We start from the raw sequence: 15,137 nt of genomic DNA on the forward strand, positions 1-15,137 counted from the left end.
TCAGGGCAAGCCAAGTTGTGAAATGAAAAGAACAGGTTATAAGAAGCGAGGACTCTAGAAACTTAGAAAAAGGTCTCAATAGAAACCCTTGTTGCAGGCCTAGAGAAGATTAGGAATTCAATCCTGTTTTCGATTATGAAATTCCACAGCTGATCCCGCACAGGGACACAAGCGAGGAATCCGCGAGGAGTTGTGTTGGGAGGGTTAGCAGCACACTGCTCACATTCAGGGCGGCCTCCGCTTCTTCCAGGGCGGGCTTAGCGGCCTCGAGCTTGCTCTCAGCTTTTACTTTCTCACTGTCGATTTCATCCACAATTTTTTGGGCTTTGTCTTTTACCTCTTGCACTTCATTCTTCACTTTAGCTGAAGCCTGAGCACTTATTGTGACTTCAGCTAAGACCTTTGAGTGGAAGAAACACATGAAAGCAAATAGAAACCTTTCAAGCAAAATTTATAGACTTATGCAATATGAGAACCTTTACTCAATACAGTATAAAATATAAATAAGAGCAACTTTATTCCCCATCTAAGCCATCTGTACTTCAAGGCATATTAGACTAATTCCTTTGGTTGGTTCTCTGTAGTCTTCTATTTTTAAGCTTTCCGTAGGCTTAGGGTATATAAAAAATACATATTTAATTTTTAAAATGTATGCATGGAATATATAAATAAACATTTTAAATTGCATTTATAAATAAAGAACCAAATAGCATCTTACTCTATGAATTCTTAAAAATTGAGACAATTCAAGTAGGTATAATAGAATAAGGTCGGAAACCACATTAAGTCTAATGTAATAACCATAAAAACAGGTCGTGTTTACCGAGTGCTTGCTACATGCTCAGACTATGCCAAGTGCTTCCCCTGTATCTCACTCATGTCCATAACTGGCAAAGGGTCAACGTTTAGGTTTCTGTTCTAACTGACTCTCAGTGGATGTCAAAACCAGACTGGAAATGGTGGGACGCAGAGGAACGACACATACATCCCTGTCACTGAGGAAGGAGTGTACTCCCCCCCCACCAAACTCCGCTAACTCTTCTTCTTATCCTTTCCCCTTCTCAGTACAAACATGAGCTGAGATTTGAGCCATCTCAGGAAACTAAATCATGCAGGACTTTAAGAGGGATTCACAGTCAGGCAGAGATTCCATAAACGGATCAGAGAACCAGACAGAGCAAGAGAAGAATCATCCTAGACCAGGGAGAAGGGATAACAGTTTGGATATGTCTGGGTGTAAGTTAAACAAAAATCTTTGTGAAAGCTACTTATGAGGTCTAATCCATAGGTTATGCCTTTTCTTTTTTCCCTCAGTGCAGGGGATGGCACCTAGCATGTTTACACTGAGCTATATCCCAGCCTGTACTATTTTTTTATTTTAAAACAAGATCTCACTATATCACTTACATTTCCCAGGCTGCGATCAAACTTGTGATCCTCCTGCCTCAATTTCCCAAGTGCTGGATTTATAGGTCTGCACCACCATGTTCAGCTTTGCTTTTTATTTTGAGAAAAAGTCTCTATTAAATATTCTAAGCTTATCAAACTTGCAATCCTCCTGCCTCAGCCTGCTGAGTAGCTGGGATTACAAGTGTATGCCATGGTGTTCAGTGATCCTATTTCTAATTACATTAAAAATTTTTTTTTAAATATGGGAAATATTATAGAATAAGTGCAAACTTACTTCATCTGCTTTTACAGAAGCCACGGCCAATTCCTTCTCCTTCACTGCAAGATCTTGAGAAAGTTTAGCAACGGATTCACTTGCCTCCATAAGCTTATCAAGACCTTTACAAATGCACATATACACACTTGCTGAATACAAATATAGTGCGTATCCCTCCATCAAACATTTACTATTTATAAGGCAGTGTATTCATAATACAACAAACACAAGATAATTACGGACAAAAGCTTTGAAAACACACATATCTTAGGAAAACAATACTGGCCATATTCCTGAGCATTGGAGAGGGAATAAGAAAGTAGCTTTGATGGGAGAATACCACCTATTTGATCTCCCAACACTGCAATTTTTTAGAAGGAAAATAAAGGAGAATATAATTTAGATACATTTAAGGGAAGGTCACTGTGGCATGTGGAATGCAATTCGTTTGGCTGGAAAATTTATATGGCAAAGACAGGCTCTCCTTGACTTTGTAAACAGTTTGTGGCCATCTTTTCTTTTTTTTTTTTTTTTTTTTTTGTTTAACCTTTGCATCATACTGCAGCTGAGTTGGTAAATGAGATCAAAAGAAATGTTAAGTTTTTTGGTTCCCTTTATTATAAAAATGCAAACAATCACTAGACCTTGTGTAACTGACTGTGTGATCTTTAGGAATGCAGAATGAAACAACTGGGTAAGGGAATTTCACACCGTGCAGCTGGGTTCTAGACGGTGGTGTGTGGGTGGATGTTTGTATCTGCAGTGCCCGGAGAGGGAAGCAGTTACCTGTATCTTTTCCACCATGGCTCGAACCCAGGGATTTTGCACTGAGCTACATCCCCAGACTTTTATTTACTTCCTTAGTTTATTTTGAGAAAGGGTCTCCTTAAGTCATTAAGTTGCTTGCCCCAGGTTGTGCTTGAACTTGAGCTGCTCCTGTCTCAGCCTCCCAGGCTTTTGGAGTTACAGCAATGCATCACCATGCTCAGCTATTATTTAGTTTTTCATTAAGAACTAGATGGTGAAATACTTAAAAATTTTCCAGCCATGAACTAATACAAGTAAACTTCAGCACACCGCTGATTCTAGAGCATGTCACATACAAGGAGTGATCAAAATATATGGGGAAGGTTTAAATTTTTTAAAATGTAGTATAGTAAAAGACACATCACCACTAATCCTTCTCAAAACACTCCCCCTCTTATCCTACTGTTGTTACTTTTTGAAGCAGCCCTAAGTGCTCCTAAGTGTCTTTAGAAGGTATGATTAAAAGAAAACACACTGAACACTGCTGCCAAGTGCCACACAACAGAAAGAAAAGATTTTAAAAACATTACAGCCAGGCGTGGTGGTGCATGCCTGTAATCCCAGCACTCGGGAGGCTGAGGCAGGAGGATCGTTGCAAGTTCAAGACCAGCCTGGGCTACATAGTGAGCTCAAGGCCAGCCTGAACTGCACAGGGAGAACCTGCCTCAAAAAAATAAAAACTAAAAAATAAAAACACTACAATGTGTCCTCATCCACCTTATTCACCAGATCTGGTGCTGTGCAACTTCGGGCTCTTCTTCAAGTCAAAATGACTATGAAAGGCAAATGTTTTGAGTGGATTCAGGACATCAAGGCAGCCATGACAACGCAACCACCAACACTCAGGAAAAGAGGATTCCAGAGCTGCTTCAGAAAGAGGCAAATCAGGGGGCTGGGGATTTAGCTCAGTGGCAAAGCGCCTGCCTGGCAAGCGCAAGGTCATGAGTTCGGTTCCCGGTACCGGAGAAAACCAAAAAAAAAAAAAAAAAAAAAAAAAAAAAAAAGAAAGAGGCAAATCATTGGTATAAATGTGTTTGAAATAAGAGGGAGTATTCAGGGGGGTGGGGGTTAATGGCAATGTCACTTTTGCTATAATACAGTTTTTAAAATGTAAACATTCAGTGTATTTTTTTCAGAAGCTGAGTCACGAGAAAAGCCACAGGAGAAGGTTTCTCTCTCAGTGTTTCTATAAACACTGTAACTTCACAGACCCTGGATCGCTACGTGAACAAAGTTTGTTTAGGAGAAATGAAAAAAATGCTTTGGGTCATATGGATCCCATGCTTTTGGAACATATGCACCGTTCCAATACACACTTCCTATTTACACTACAGAAAATCATTGTTTCGGTCAACAGCCATTTTTATCCCTCTGTTTTGCCTTTTTCTTTGATAGAAATTTGGAAGGCACTAACATGGCAAAGTTTATACAAATCTAGGCAGTTGCAGTTAGTTCCCGAGAGCTTCCTTTCCCCCGACCTCCAAGCAATGGCTCAGGGACTGATTCATGGCCCCACAGTGGACCTGGAGTTAAAACAGCTGAATGTAAGGGTTCTCGAAAAAAATGCTCACATTTTCCCCTTCAGAGTCCCCTGACAGCGCAAAAGACCCTTAAGCTCATCTCTTAAGATTATAATACTGCTCACAATCAAGTTAGCATTTTGTTTTCAAACCTGAGCGTATCCTCCCAACAGCATGTTCAGATTAAACCCCGACAAGGACAAGATTCCATTCCTCTTACCAATATTCATACGTTCAGCTTGTTCGTTAATGTATTTCACCTTCTCAGTGTAAATGTTTTTGTAACCATTTATAAACGAGAGATAAGACTTGGGAGTCACGTGTGCTCTTCGGCGGTATCTGAAAGTAGAACACAACAACGGCCACCTCTGTGATTCTGGAGTGCTCAAAAATGGTGTCAGCAGGCTCTTCCCACTGGAAATCAGTGCGAATGGCACAGTGATTCCTCGCAGAAGGCAGAAATTGTGCATGGTCTCCCGGAGGAGAGATGGAAAGAGCTTTGACCCTGAGGGTCCTAGACTTGACTTTCACCCACACTCTGGACTCCGGTCTCCACAGCTGGACACCTGCCCTGCCCCTCCCAGAATTCTGTGAGCATCACACAAAACAGGATATGTGAATATGATTGTCAACCTTAAGGTTCTGGACAAACATTAGGGATAACTGGCTGAAATGAATTTGTGCTGTAATTCACATCCCTTTTTGCTGTTGTTTCATTCTTTTTTAATTTTACAAACAAATAAAACAAAATTTTACAACCAAATAATAAGAGAACAACCATAGTTAATGCGCTGCATATCATTATCTTCAAAACAGTTACGCAGGGGGCTGGGGATTTAGCTCAGCGGCACAGCGCCTGCCTGGCAAGTGCAAGGTCATGAGTTTGATTCCCGGTACCCGTGGAAAACAACAACAACAACAACAAAAAAAAAACAGTTGCCCAGGGTACACAACATAAAACAAAAAGATTCCTGCAAAAACAGACAGACAAACAGATAACACAAGATGTTCTTTTCAACGAACTAAGATAAACTAGTAGTATAAATAAAATAAATTAGCATACATACTGAAATATTTTTCAAACAATGGGATATGTAATTTGGGGACATAGTTGAACTTTTTCCTACTTCCTATGTATCTCTCTTCTATTTTGTTCTTTATTTGCATGTATATACTCAGATATATGTGTTTTTATATATGCATATATATATATAGCGTTTCTCATATAGAGAAATCATGTGATATTTAAGCTTATGTGTCTGGCTTATGTCATTTAACATTATATTCTCAAGTTGTATCTACTTATGAATGCCTCGAGTTTGTCTTTCTTTACAGCAGTATAATTCACTTTCACTCAAATGATATTTGTGGCCGGGGATGTAGCTCAGCAGCACAGCGCCTGCCCAGCAAGCACAAGGTTGTGAGTTTGATTTCCGGTACAAAAAAGCAAAACAAAACTCAAGTGATATTTGCTACACACCTCTTCACTGCTAGATCGTAGCAGGGTAGGTTTACCAAAGCAAAAAATCAATCCTTCCCCTGATGCACTGAATGGGCCTTAAAATCAACACTGGCACACTAAAGGCAAACTCAGAGGGGGCTTTATTGCAGTAATTATATTTAACAGCAAATAAATGAAAGGAACAATTTTACATAAAAGAAGCTTGAGTCAAAGAAAAGCTCTTCACTTACTCTGTAATTATGTTACTTTCTATATTAATTGTTCACCTTTGGTGTTCTGAAGATTTTTAACATTCAAAAGTTTTTTTGAGGATTTGTGACTACCATTAAAGTGATCTATAAAACATTCAGAATAAACTTCTATAATCTACAAGAACATGAAGCACTTAATGGGCTTTTATAGCTTCATGAAAGTAAAAATTCATCTCCACAGGTGACAAGCAAGAGGAGTTCAAGTTAAGCAGAAAGATAATCTTCTTAATGGTACAAACTAATACACACTAACTCACTAGGAAAATCTGGGGGACTGGAATTACTTGAGAGGTAGTCCAGGTATGGTTTTAAGTAAAGAAAAGGATTTGGGATAAACATTTTGAGACAAGGACATCTTTCTAGGCAGAAAATTAAGCATAGCCTTTCTAGGAGGTTCTGCACCCCTTGAAGCTCATCCATTCACTGCAAAGGTTAATGCTTGCTGTTCTGGCAGTATATGCCAGTCCACCTTTATTCACCGCTGTCAGTCTTACACAACTGTCATGCTCTAAGGCAGAAATAAAAAATAAAACATTTTTTAAAATCTGTATTTTTGAACTGCTGACACCAGCTTTCACATAACAAACACACCATCTCTGTTCTTAGCGAATGGTTTTTTCCTGCAGTCAATTAATATGCTGTTTTATAATTTTTTGGCATAAAAGAATTGGTAAGATTAAGTCATGCAAATGTGAAATCGAAAAGTTCCCTTAACATAAGGCAATAAAGAAACTTAAAAACAGTGGATTACGTTAATCAAAATAAATAATGCATCGGAATAAGAGACTGATTTTAAACAGTTTCTAATGAATTAGTTAAGTCATTTTTGAAACAAAATTAAGCAAATGAAATCGAGCAATTCATTAAGCAGCTGTTACTTGGCGGCCTGGAGGGGAAGGAGATATTCAAGTGTTTTAATTTTTAAATCTCTTTTGTTTGCCATCTTTTCAATATATAATCACTAGAAAAATCAATGCAAGAAAACTCGAAATGTAACTGGGACTTCATGTTCAATTAGTAAGAAGAATCTTTTACTGGATGTCACACTTAATTCTTCTTAAGCGGGAACTTTGCTTCCAACAGCCAACAGGCTTATGCAGTATCACTGACCTTTGGAAATAATTTTCACAGCTCTCTGAAACCATGTCGTGAAACAGGCCCATGGTCTCCACCACTTGTCGTTTAATTTCACTCGAGCAGACGATGTTGTATTCTGAAAGGAAATAGGAGGCCACAGCGACCAGAGCCTCCTTGGGCCAGCGACTGAACCAGTCCATTGTGCAGCCTGATATCAAGCCGGGGAATTTCAAAGAGCGGGCTCGGAACTTCTCCCCAACCTGTTGACAGCAAAGTGAAAAGCGTTAGAAACCCAGAGGGATTATCCGTCAGCTAGAGAGGCAGGGGAATGAATGTATTCTGAGCCAACGGTGCCATTGTAAATAAAATAAAATAAAATAGAATAAAATAAAAAACACCTTGGGCCGCAACATTATAAAAATTTAGTGTTCAGATAAAGCAAGGTAATACATTTCCACACTTCTCTGTCCTGGCACTATGTCTGCACCACAGGCTTCCACTGGAGGAACCATCTTCTCAGAGGAAACGGACAAGTAAGACTTCTCTGGGAGACAGAGGACCAGGACAGTGGAAGGCCTGCCATTTGACCAAGTGCCAAGAGCTGAAGGATCAGGTGTTTGTTTTGAGAAGGAAACAACTTAGGGAGCCTGCAAAAACTTTCTCCAATACTGGAAAAGCTTTCCGTGGAAAAGGGGCCAGAGTCATTTTATAGGGAAGAATCAGAAGTAGAGAATAAGGTACAGACAGACAAAATCTAACTGATTAGAAAGAGGTTTTCTGTTTCTCCGGCAATGAGATTATCTAAAAAGGAAGCAGCCTGCTCTTAGATCAGACCACCCCCACACACACACTTAGAACAGAATGGAAGCATCCAGAACTTTCTGTGATGATAGAAATGTTCTATGTAGGTGATTTTTAACATGGTAGGCACCATCCACACATGGAAATTGAGTACCGGAAATGGGGCTAGTGGGACTAAGGAAGTGAATTATTACTTCTATGTAATTTTAATTAATCAAAATTTAAATAGCCATAAGTGGCTAACGGCCACTAAGACAGCACAGTGAGCCAGAGATATTCAATCCTACCTCAGGGATATTCTAGGTGCTATGTCTAGACTGAAGGTACAGCTGGGTGGGATCACACCATCAAACTCCTTACCATTCAAATAACACGTCTTTTGGTCATTAATGAAAAAAATTATAGGCTGTGCAGTAATTTCTAATAATACCAGTAGTTTAAGTTATCACACTGGGAACGAGATTTTGGCCCATGGAGATTGGTGGTAGGAAAGCGAGAACTTTAGTTCAATGAAATAAACGCTAATTTCTGAGCAAACATCTCTGCACGCGCGCGGTAAGCACACAGTAGGAACACTGAAACAACTAGCGCCTCTTGTTCAGATAAAAGGAAAGACTCACTGGAGAGAAGCAGAGAACCACATGCAAGTTCTTTCTGGAGCGCGAAATGAAGTACTCGTAGAGATTATCGAAGGTGGGGGGATGGCGCGGCAGCTCCCTCTTCATCACCGAGATCAGACCTTGGGTGATTTCATCCATCTCGTCGCGCGCAAACAAATTGGCGATCTTTGGGCAACGACAAGAAAGGGTTCTGCATTTTAAGAGTTCCCCGGGCCAATTTACCACCAAAGTTTCCTCTTTTTCTCTCCCCTATGTGTTCTTATATGTTGTTTTATATTTTCTTTTTGCATCCTCACATCCTGGTTAGCCAGAGATTCTCAAGAGTGCCACTTATGGGCTGGGGATATAGCTCAGCGGCACAAGCGCCTGCCCGGCCAGCGCAAGGTCCTGAGTTTGTTTCCTGGTACCAAAAAAAAAAAAAAAAAGAGTGCTATTTTTTATTGCACAACTGAATCAAAAGCGGATTATGCTTTCCCCCTGTGCTTAAATAGCTGTCAGTAACAAATTATCTCCGCCGCTGTGAACAACGATTGAAAACGTGTGGTAATGAGTCAGTCTTCGCCACTTTGGCTACGTGATATATAACCACCCGGCCTCAGCAGCGCAACTCCGCAAGGCAGAGTTACCATAGAACAGGGATGGCATCCGGGATGGCACCCTTTGGGAATGCCTCCCCCATCACGAACGGGTGGTGCTGTTCCACTGCGCCCGTACTTGGACACAAATACTGTGATAGATGGTGAACACCTGCTCGCCTGAGAGTCTAGAACTTTGGCAGTTGTAGCTAGGCAGAGAGTGACCTCACGACCAATAAAACGATTGGTCTCTGAATCCCGAACTGGCTTCCCTGAGCAGAAACACAGCATCCACGTTTCTGTGCTCCATACTGGAGGGCAAGCATGTTCTGTGTAGCCCCTTGGAGAGGGCAAGGACATGTGCACCTGGATCCCTCCAAACTCTGCAGGGTGTCTCTTTCTTTCCTGCTTCAGCTGTGTATCCTTACTGCGTGGTTGTAGTAAATCTTAGCCATGATTCTTACTGAATCCCACGCGCCTTTCTAATGAAGTACTGCACCAAAGCAGTGAGCGCTCACAGAAATGCTGATACAACTGGTATCAGAAGCAGCAACGCCAACATTCACTCAGAACTAACAGAATTTCCTATACTCCTGATCAGTGAAGAGACACAGGGATACTTTCCTTCTTCTAAAATAATTTGTAAGATCAAATAGAAGATTAAAGAGACAAACAAGGAACCACACTTAAAATTTGGAAGTGGACAGCATTCATTTCACACAAACTATCAAAAAAAAAATCTACAAAATCTTATTTCTCAATCCAGAATGTGTGCTAAATGGTCTTGCTTCTGAAGAGTTGCTGCCCCTGCTATACAAATATAATTCACATTTTTACAGTATGAGCTCTCCCTCTGCTCCTGAGACCTACCTCCCCTGAAGACAGTAAGTTATTAAGGTATTCTAAAAATGCCTCGTCTTTGATCTCATTGTCAGTAAAGATGAAGGTAATGCCTTTTCCATCCGCACCAGCAACTTTGTATAGAAATTTCAAGTCCTCTATAAGGTTGGTCACATTGTAAGACCTGAAAAGGGAAAATTCACAGTTAAATGAAAAAATACATATATAGTCATGATGTATCTGAAATCACAGTAAGAAGCCATGGCAGATACAGTGTAATCTGTACCAGCCTCAACCGGTATTAAGTAACAGTGCCTTCCAGAAAACACAGGAATTGGTGCTGAAGGGCTAAGTGTTACCATTCAGGACAAATGTGCTGTATTTATTTTGAGAAGTGAGAAATGGGGAGATTTACCAGAACTGATCCATGAATAGTGACGGGAACAGGAAAATGAGCTCTTAACCTCTGTCTGCACCCTTACAGTTCTCAGCCACAGCTTCTGCCCAGCTGAATACATGTCTAATATCTGATCTGAAATTTGGAGGAGTTTGGTCTAATGAGAAAAATCACAATGAGGCATAGATTTTAATAAGTATATAGAGTGGTCATGTACACAGCCCACTAACAGAAAGCCTACAGAAGAAATATATATTATGCAATTTGGTATAAATATCAGAAATATACTTAGGTGCCCACAGATTACGAGAAGAGGAGATGTTGGTCTCTGTCTACCATCTCCTGCTGGATGTATGTGCACAAGTGGTGATGCGATATGTATAAAGACAAAGTAAGTATTTTCCGAAGTGTCGTATACGGTCAGGGTAAGTTGATGACCAGCACAATAAAGAAATCTAATTTGCAGGAGGTCTCACAGTGCAAGTGATAGGGAGCTTGGCTTGCGCCGGAGCGTGTGATGCAAAGCCTATGGACCTTGGAACCAGAAAGCCCTGGGTTCAGATGCTTGCTGCAGCTTTAGAAAAGTTCCCTCACATTTCTCAGCTGCTGTTTCCTCATCCACAAAATGACGGTATGTTCTGTAAAGATTGTGGGCACTGAGAATGACAAGCATAAATGGCTTCTCTTACGCTAGGTTTTAAAGTAGGAACACCAGCACCCCTGTTCAGGGTGCAATAGTGTAAAAAGTCTTAGATGTCAGCAAAAGAACCGCCAGTCCAAAGAGAACCTACGTGTCCCTTTCAGGAGAATTCCCAGGGCAAAGTTCACTAAGAGGAACTCGTAGGATGGGTTACGGAGCCGCAGCCACACCTGTGCCTCAGTGGTTCAGCGTGTGTTTTTGGAACAAGCCTTTCAGAGAAAGATCGGACTCAGAGGCCACCTGGCAATGAAATCACATCACCATTGTGGCTATTTAAAAAAAATTAGACTGCTCTGTATTGTTTTTACAGGATACAGACCAGAGCCAGTCTCAGTATGACTCTCTTCGGGTCCTGGTGGGTATGCTCCTCTGGAAGTTTTCTAACCCCAACTCTGCTGTTTCACTTTCTCATGTAATGTGTCATGCTCGCTTCAGCAGCACGTATACTAAAGTTCTAACGTAATGTGTCTTCTGCGCTCATCCACTCTACTGAAAATTTCTATGATCAGACGATTTACGACCCAAAAAGAAAAATGACACTGTGATGTAGCCAGGAAAAAGAGGATCTTTTAAATAAGTGCAGCCAGCTCATTTGGATATGTATATACAAAATAATAATCTTAATTACCTCTTCACATTTTATAAGAAAATTAATTTCTAAGGTAGGTTATAGCTCTACCTGTGAAAGTGGTAAGTTCTATTTATAAATGTCAAGGAAATCATAGGACAGTATCTTTGTGACCTTGGGGTGAACAAAGATTTTTAAACAGAATGCAAAAAAAAAAAAAAAAAAGGATACATTTCATTAAAAGTTAAGATTCACCTACCCAGGTGAAAAAGCAAGACAACTTGGGAAAGATATTTGCATATTTGGGAAATACATACCCTAACAAAGAAAGTATACCCAAAATACATGAAGAATTCTTATCAATAAGAGAAAAAAAAATCACAAACCAATTTTTTTAAATGGGCAAATGACTTCAACAGGTATTTCATAAGCAATATTGTCTAAATGGCCAATGAGAGATGAAAACGTGATCAATATCAGTAGTCATTTTAAAAAAGCAAATTGAGGGACCAGGGATATAGCTCAGTTGTGCAGTGCCTTGCTTGGCAGGCACAAGGTCCTGAGTTTGATTCCCAGCACCCAAAAATAAATAAATAAAATAAAAATAAAAATAAAAAATCAAATTGAAGCCACAATGAGATACTGTGGTATACTCATCAGAACTGCTAAAATATTTTTTAAAAAATACGTAATGACAAGGATGGGCAAAGACATGGGGCAACCGAAACTCTCTCACACTGTCAGAGGAAATGAAAATTGGTACATTCACTTTGGAAAACTTCTTAGATCCACCATGGCTGAATACAGTATTATGCATATTCTATATTCAGCGAGTTTACTTGTAGGAGCACACTCGGACATGTACAAGAACATTCACAGGAGCTCTATTCCTCAAAGACCAAATATTTATTTATAGAGTATTAGATGAACAAGTGGTAGTAATGATTTGTGAAGTGGAAGGCTATACAGCAGTAAAAATGAACAAACCTTTGCTAAAATATAACACCACGGATGAATCTCACACACAGTGCCAGAAGAGAAACGAGATGTCAAAAAGAAAACCCTGTAAGAACTGATAGAATGTGAAACCTAAGCAAAATGAATGAATGAGCTTAGGCACGGGAATCTGGTTATGCCTGGGAAGGTAATCGCTGACATTTGACACAGTAATGCTTCAGGGGTACAAGTAGTGCCTTGTGGGCTGCTTAGGGAGGTGTACTCTGTAACACCCACAACATATGCATTTCCTTACACATGTAATATTTCAATAAAAATTTACTTACAAAAGAATAACAAGTTGTATTTCTTTAAAAGTTAACATTTAACTCCAGAGAAATTAACTTAGAAAACCATATTGCCATGTTTTCTTTTATCCTACCTGGTCAGTGTTATCTGGAATATTTGATATCCAGCTATAAACGATGCCAATCTTGACAAACTTTGTTTTCCTGAACCACCAACACCCACCAGCAACGCATTTCCACAGGAAGCCCGAATTATTCGTGAAATCTGTTGTGAAATTTAAGAAGTGTTCCTTAGAGAAAAGGGTGTAAATATTTCCATTTTCTTGTACGAAAGAGTCCAAGGTGTGACCAGACATTTCTAGACTGCATTGGACATTTTTCTTGTAATTTGGAATTTAAAAATTTTTCCTGTTGCTTTACTCAACTCAAATCTTTCCTTTGTCCATCTATATTTGCATCAAGAAAAATAAATCAGTTTTGCTCCATTTCATAACTATTCTTTCTATGTGCTCATGTGCATGTAATTTTATTATTTTTAGACTCAATGGATGCTAATTTGCAGAAGATGCAAGACTAGCTTAGGACTGTGTATTATCTATCAGTAATACAGTGAATTGTGTAAACACCTGTCTCTACATCAGACAATGCCCTGTCATATCTCTGCCAACAAAGCAGTTTGTTTGTTTTTTGTTTTTGCAACAGAGTCTGGATCTGTAGTTCAGGCTGGCCTTGAACTCACTATGTAGTCCAGGTTGGTCTCGAACTTGCAGCTATCCTCCTGCCTCAGCCTCCCGAGTGCTGGAATTAGAGGCATGCGCTACCACACCCGGGCAACAGAGCATTTTTAAAAATTTATTATTATTATTTTTAAATATGGAATGCTTCATGAATTTGCATGTCATCCTTGTACAGGGGCCATGCTAATCTTCTGTGTCTTGTTACAATTTTAGTGCCAAAGCAAGCAGCAGTAAAGCATTTTTAAAAGTACCAAAATTCTACTTAAGGTGGGGGGAAGGGAACATTTATGGGAAAGGCTCAGAGAGACCAGCTTCACTCAGTATTACTTTTCTTTTTTTTTTTTTTTTGTCTTTTTGAGACAGGGTCTCACTATGCTGTTCAGGATGGCCTTGAGCTCACTTTGTAGTCCAGGCTGGCCTCGAACTCACAACAATCCTCTTGCCTCAGCCTTCTGAGTGCTGGGATTACAGGCGTGTGCCACCATGCCCGGCTCAGGATTACTACTCTATGACTGATTTTCCCAGTGAGGCTAAGACTTCACACGGTAGTCTAATCTTATGTAAGCCATCTGAGGACTGCTAAAAAGCTACCTCTTACATTAATGTCATGGATTAGGAAGAGGATCACTAAGTATTATTACTGCTAAATTTTTTTAAATGCATGCTTAACAGACGGCAGAAGAGGCATAATGCCTTGGTAGGCATTGATGCTATCATCACGTTTTTAAAACATATTACTCAGGGGGCTGGGGATTTAGCTCAGCGGCAAAAGCGCCTGCCTGGCATGCGCAAGGTCATGAGTTCAGTTCCCGGTACCGGAGAAAAACCAAAAAAAAAAATAAATAAATAAAAATAAAATAAAATAAAATAAAACATATTACTCATCTATGTGGTCTTATACCTATGACAGGATCATCAGCTCCCAAGACCTGGCCACGGTGGGTGCTCAATAATTACTTGTTGAAGGAGGAAACCACCTTAGAACATCTGGAGTCTCACCCGCTTTGACTCCGTTTGGTCACACCTCCCCGTCCATGGCCTCACTTCTTAAGAACTCACTTTCAAACAACCAGTGAGGGAAATACCCTTCTGCAATCTTCAGGCTCTGCGTCAAACACGATCCTTGTGGGGCCTGCCTCTAACTCCGCGTGGTCCCATCCGCCCTGCACACCTGCCCTCCTCCTCCCCCTCAGTTTGTCCCTGGTCTGTGCTCCAATCACGAAGCTGAATCTAGTAAAGCAGCATTTTTTCCTTGGTGGGAAACAGGAGATAACAAACCTCCTATTCCAGGAGGGTGCATTTCTCCACCGGGCTCTTCAGTTTCCTTTCAGAAAGCCGTGGCTCTTTGACTAAACATGTGAAAAGCTCTGTGTACAAAAGCCCTGAATTTGTACTTGAAAACATTTGCTTTTGTGTAGGTGGATTCAAGCAAAGGGTTTCTCATTAAGCCTTTGTTTCCTGAGACAGTGAGCGGACCCAGTCTATGTATACTCTTCTATATGCCGTGTGATAGCGTGTATTTATTTTCTCTCCAATTTATCTGTGAAATTTACCAAGCTGCCACACCGTCTATTTATATCAGGAAATGGTCAACAGTGCAAACCTTAATAAGGTGAGTCATTGCATCTTTAAAAAACACCAGGTCAAGAGATGTGCCTCTAATGACTTCGTTGAACTGCCTTTGGTAAGATTGAAGTTTTTCAGCTAGAAATTCAAACGATGGTACCTAGGGGTGGAAAGAAAGAGGAAAATACGTAGGATGCAGATATGTTTTAAAGTCTCCATTGTCAAAGCACTCAAAATTATTTTTAAAAAACTTTTTAGATTTTTCCAGAGACTCATCATGTATTAGTGTACTTTTAGTAATATTTA

The 15,137-nt window shown here is 40.1% G+C and overlaps 1 protein-coding gene across 4 annotated transcripts in view; it reads right to left on the reverse strand.

Annotated features, from left to right (window-relative positions):
• The window catches only part of Dnah8 (dynein, axonemal, heavy chain 8), a 280,486-nt gene that overhangs the window by 100,817 nt on the left and 164,532 nt on the right, over window positions 1-15,137 (reverse strand). For all 4 annotated transcript variants that reach the window (XM_005389606.2, XM_005389605.2, XM_005389608.2 and 1 more), the window contains exons 61-68: window positions 14,869-14,991; window positions 12,663-12,793; window positions 9,650-9,803; window positions 8,205-8,369; window positions 6,817-7,043; window positions 4,214-4,332; window positions 1,685-1,788; window positions 224-400 (exon numbers count right to left, since the gene is read on the reverse strand). In XM_005389606.2, coding sequence (XP_005389663.1) covers window positions 224-400; window positions 1,685-1,788; window positions 4,214-4,332; window positions 6,817-7,043; window positions 8,205-8,369; window positions 9,650-9,803; window positions 12,663-12,793; window positions 14,869-14,991 — 1,200 coding nt within the window. The remainder of the gene's footprint in view (window positions 1-223; window positions 401-1,684; window positions 1,789-4,213; window positions 4,333-6,816; window positions 7,044-8,204; window positions 8,370-9,649; window positions 9,804-12,662; window positions 12,794-14,868; window positions 14,992-15,137) is intronic.

The sequence above is a fragment of the Chinchilla lanigera genome, unplaced genomic scaffold, assembly GCF_000276665.1.
Source record: "Chinchilla lanigera isolate Chin_1 unplaced genomic scaffold, ChiLan1.0 scaffold00036, whole genome shotgun sequence".
NCBI lineage: Eukaryota > Metazoa > Chordata > Mammalia > Rodentia > Chinchillidae > Chinchilla > Chinchilla lanigera.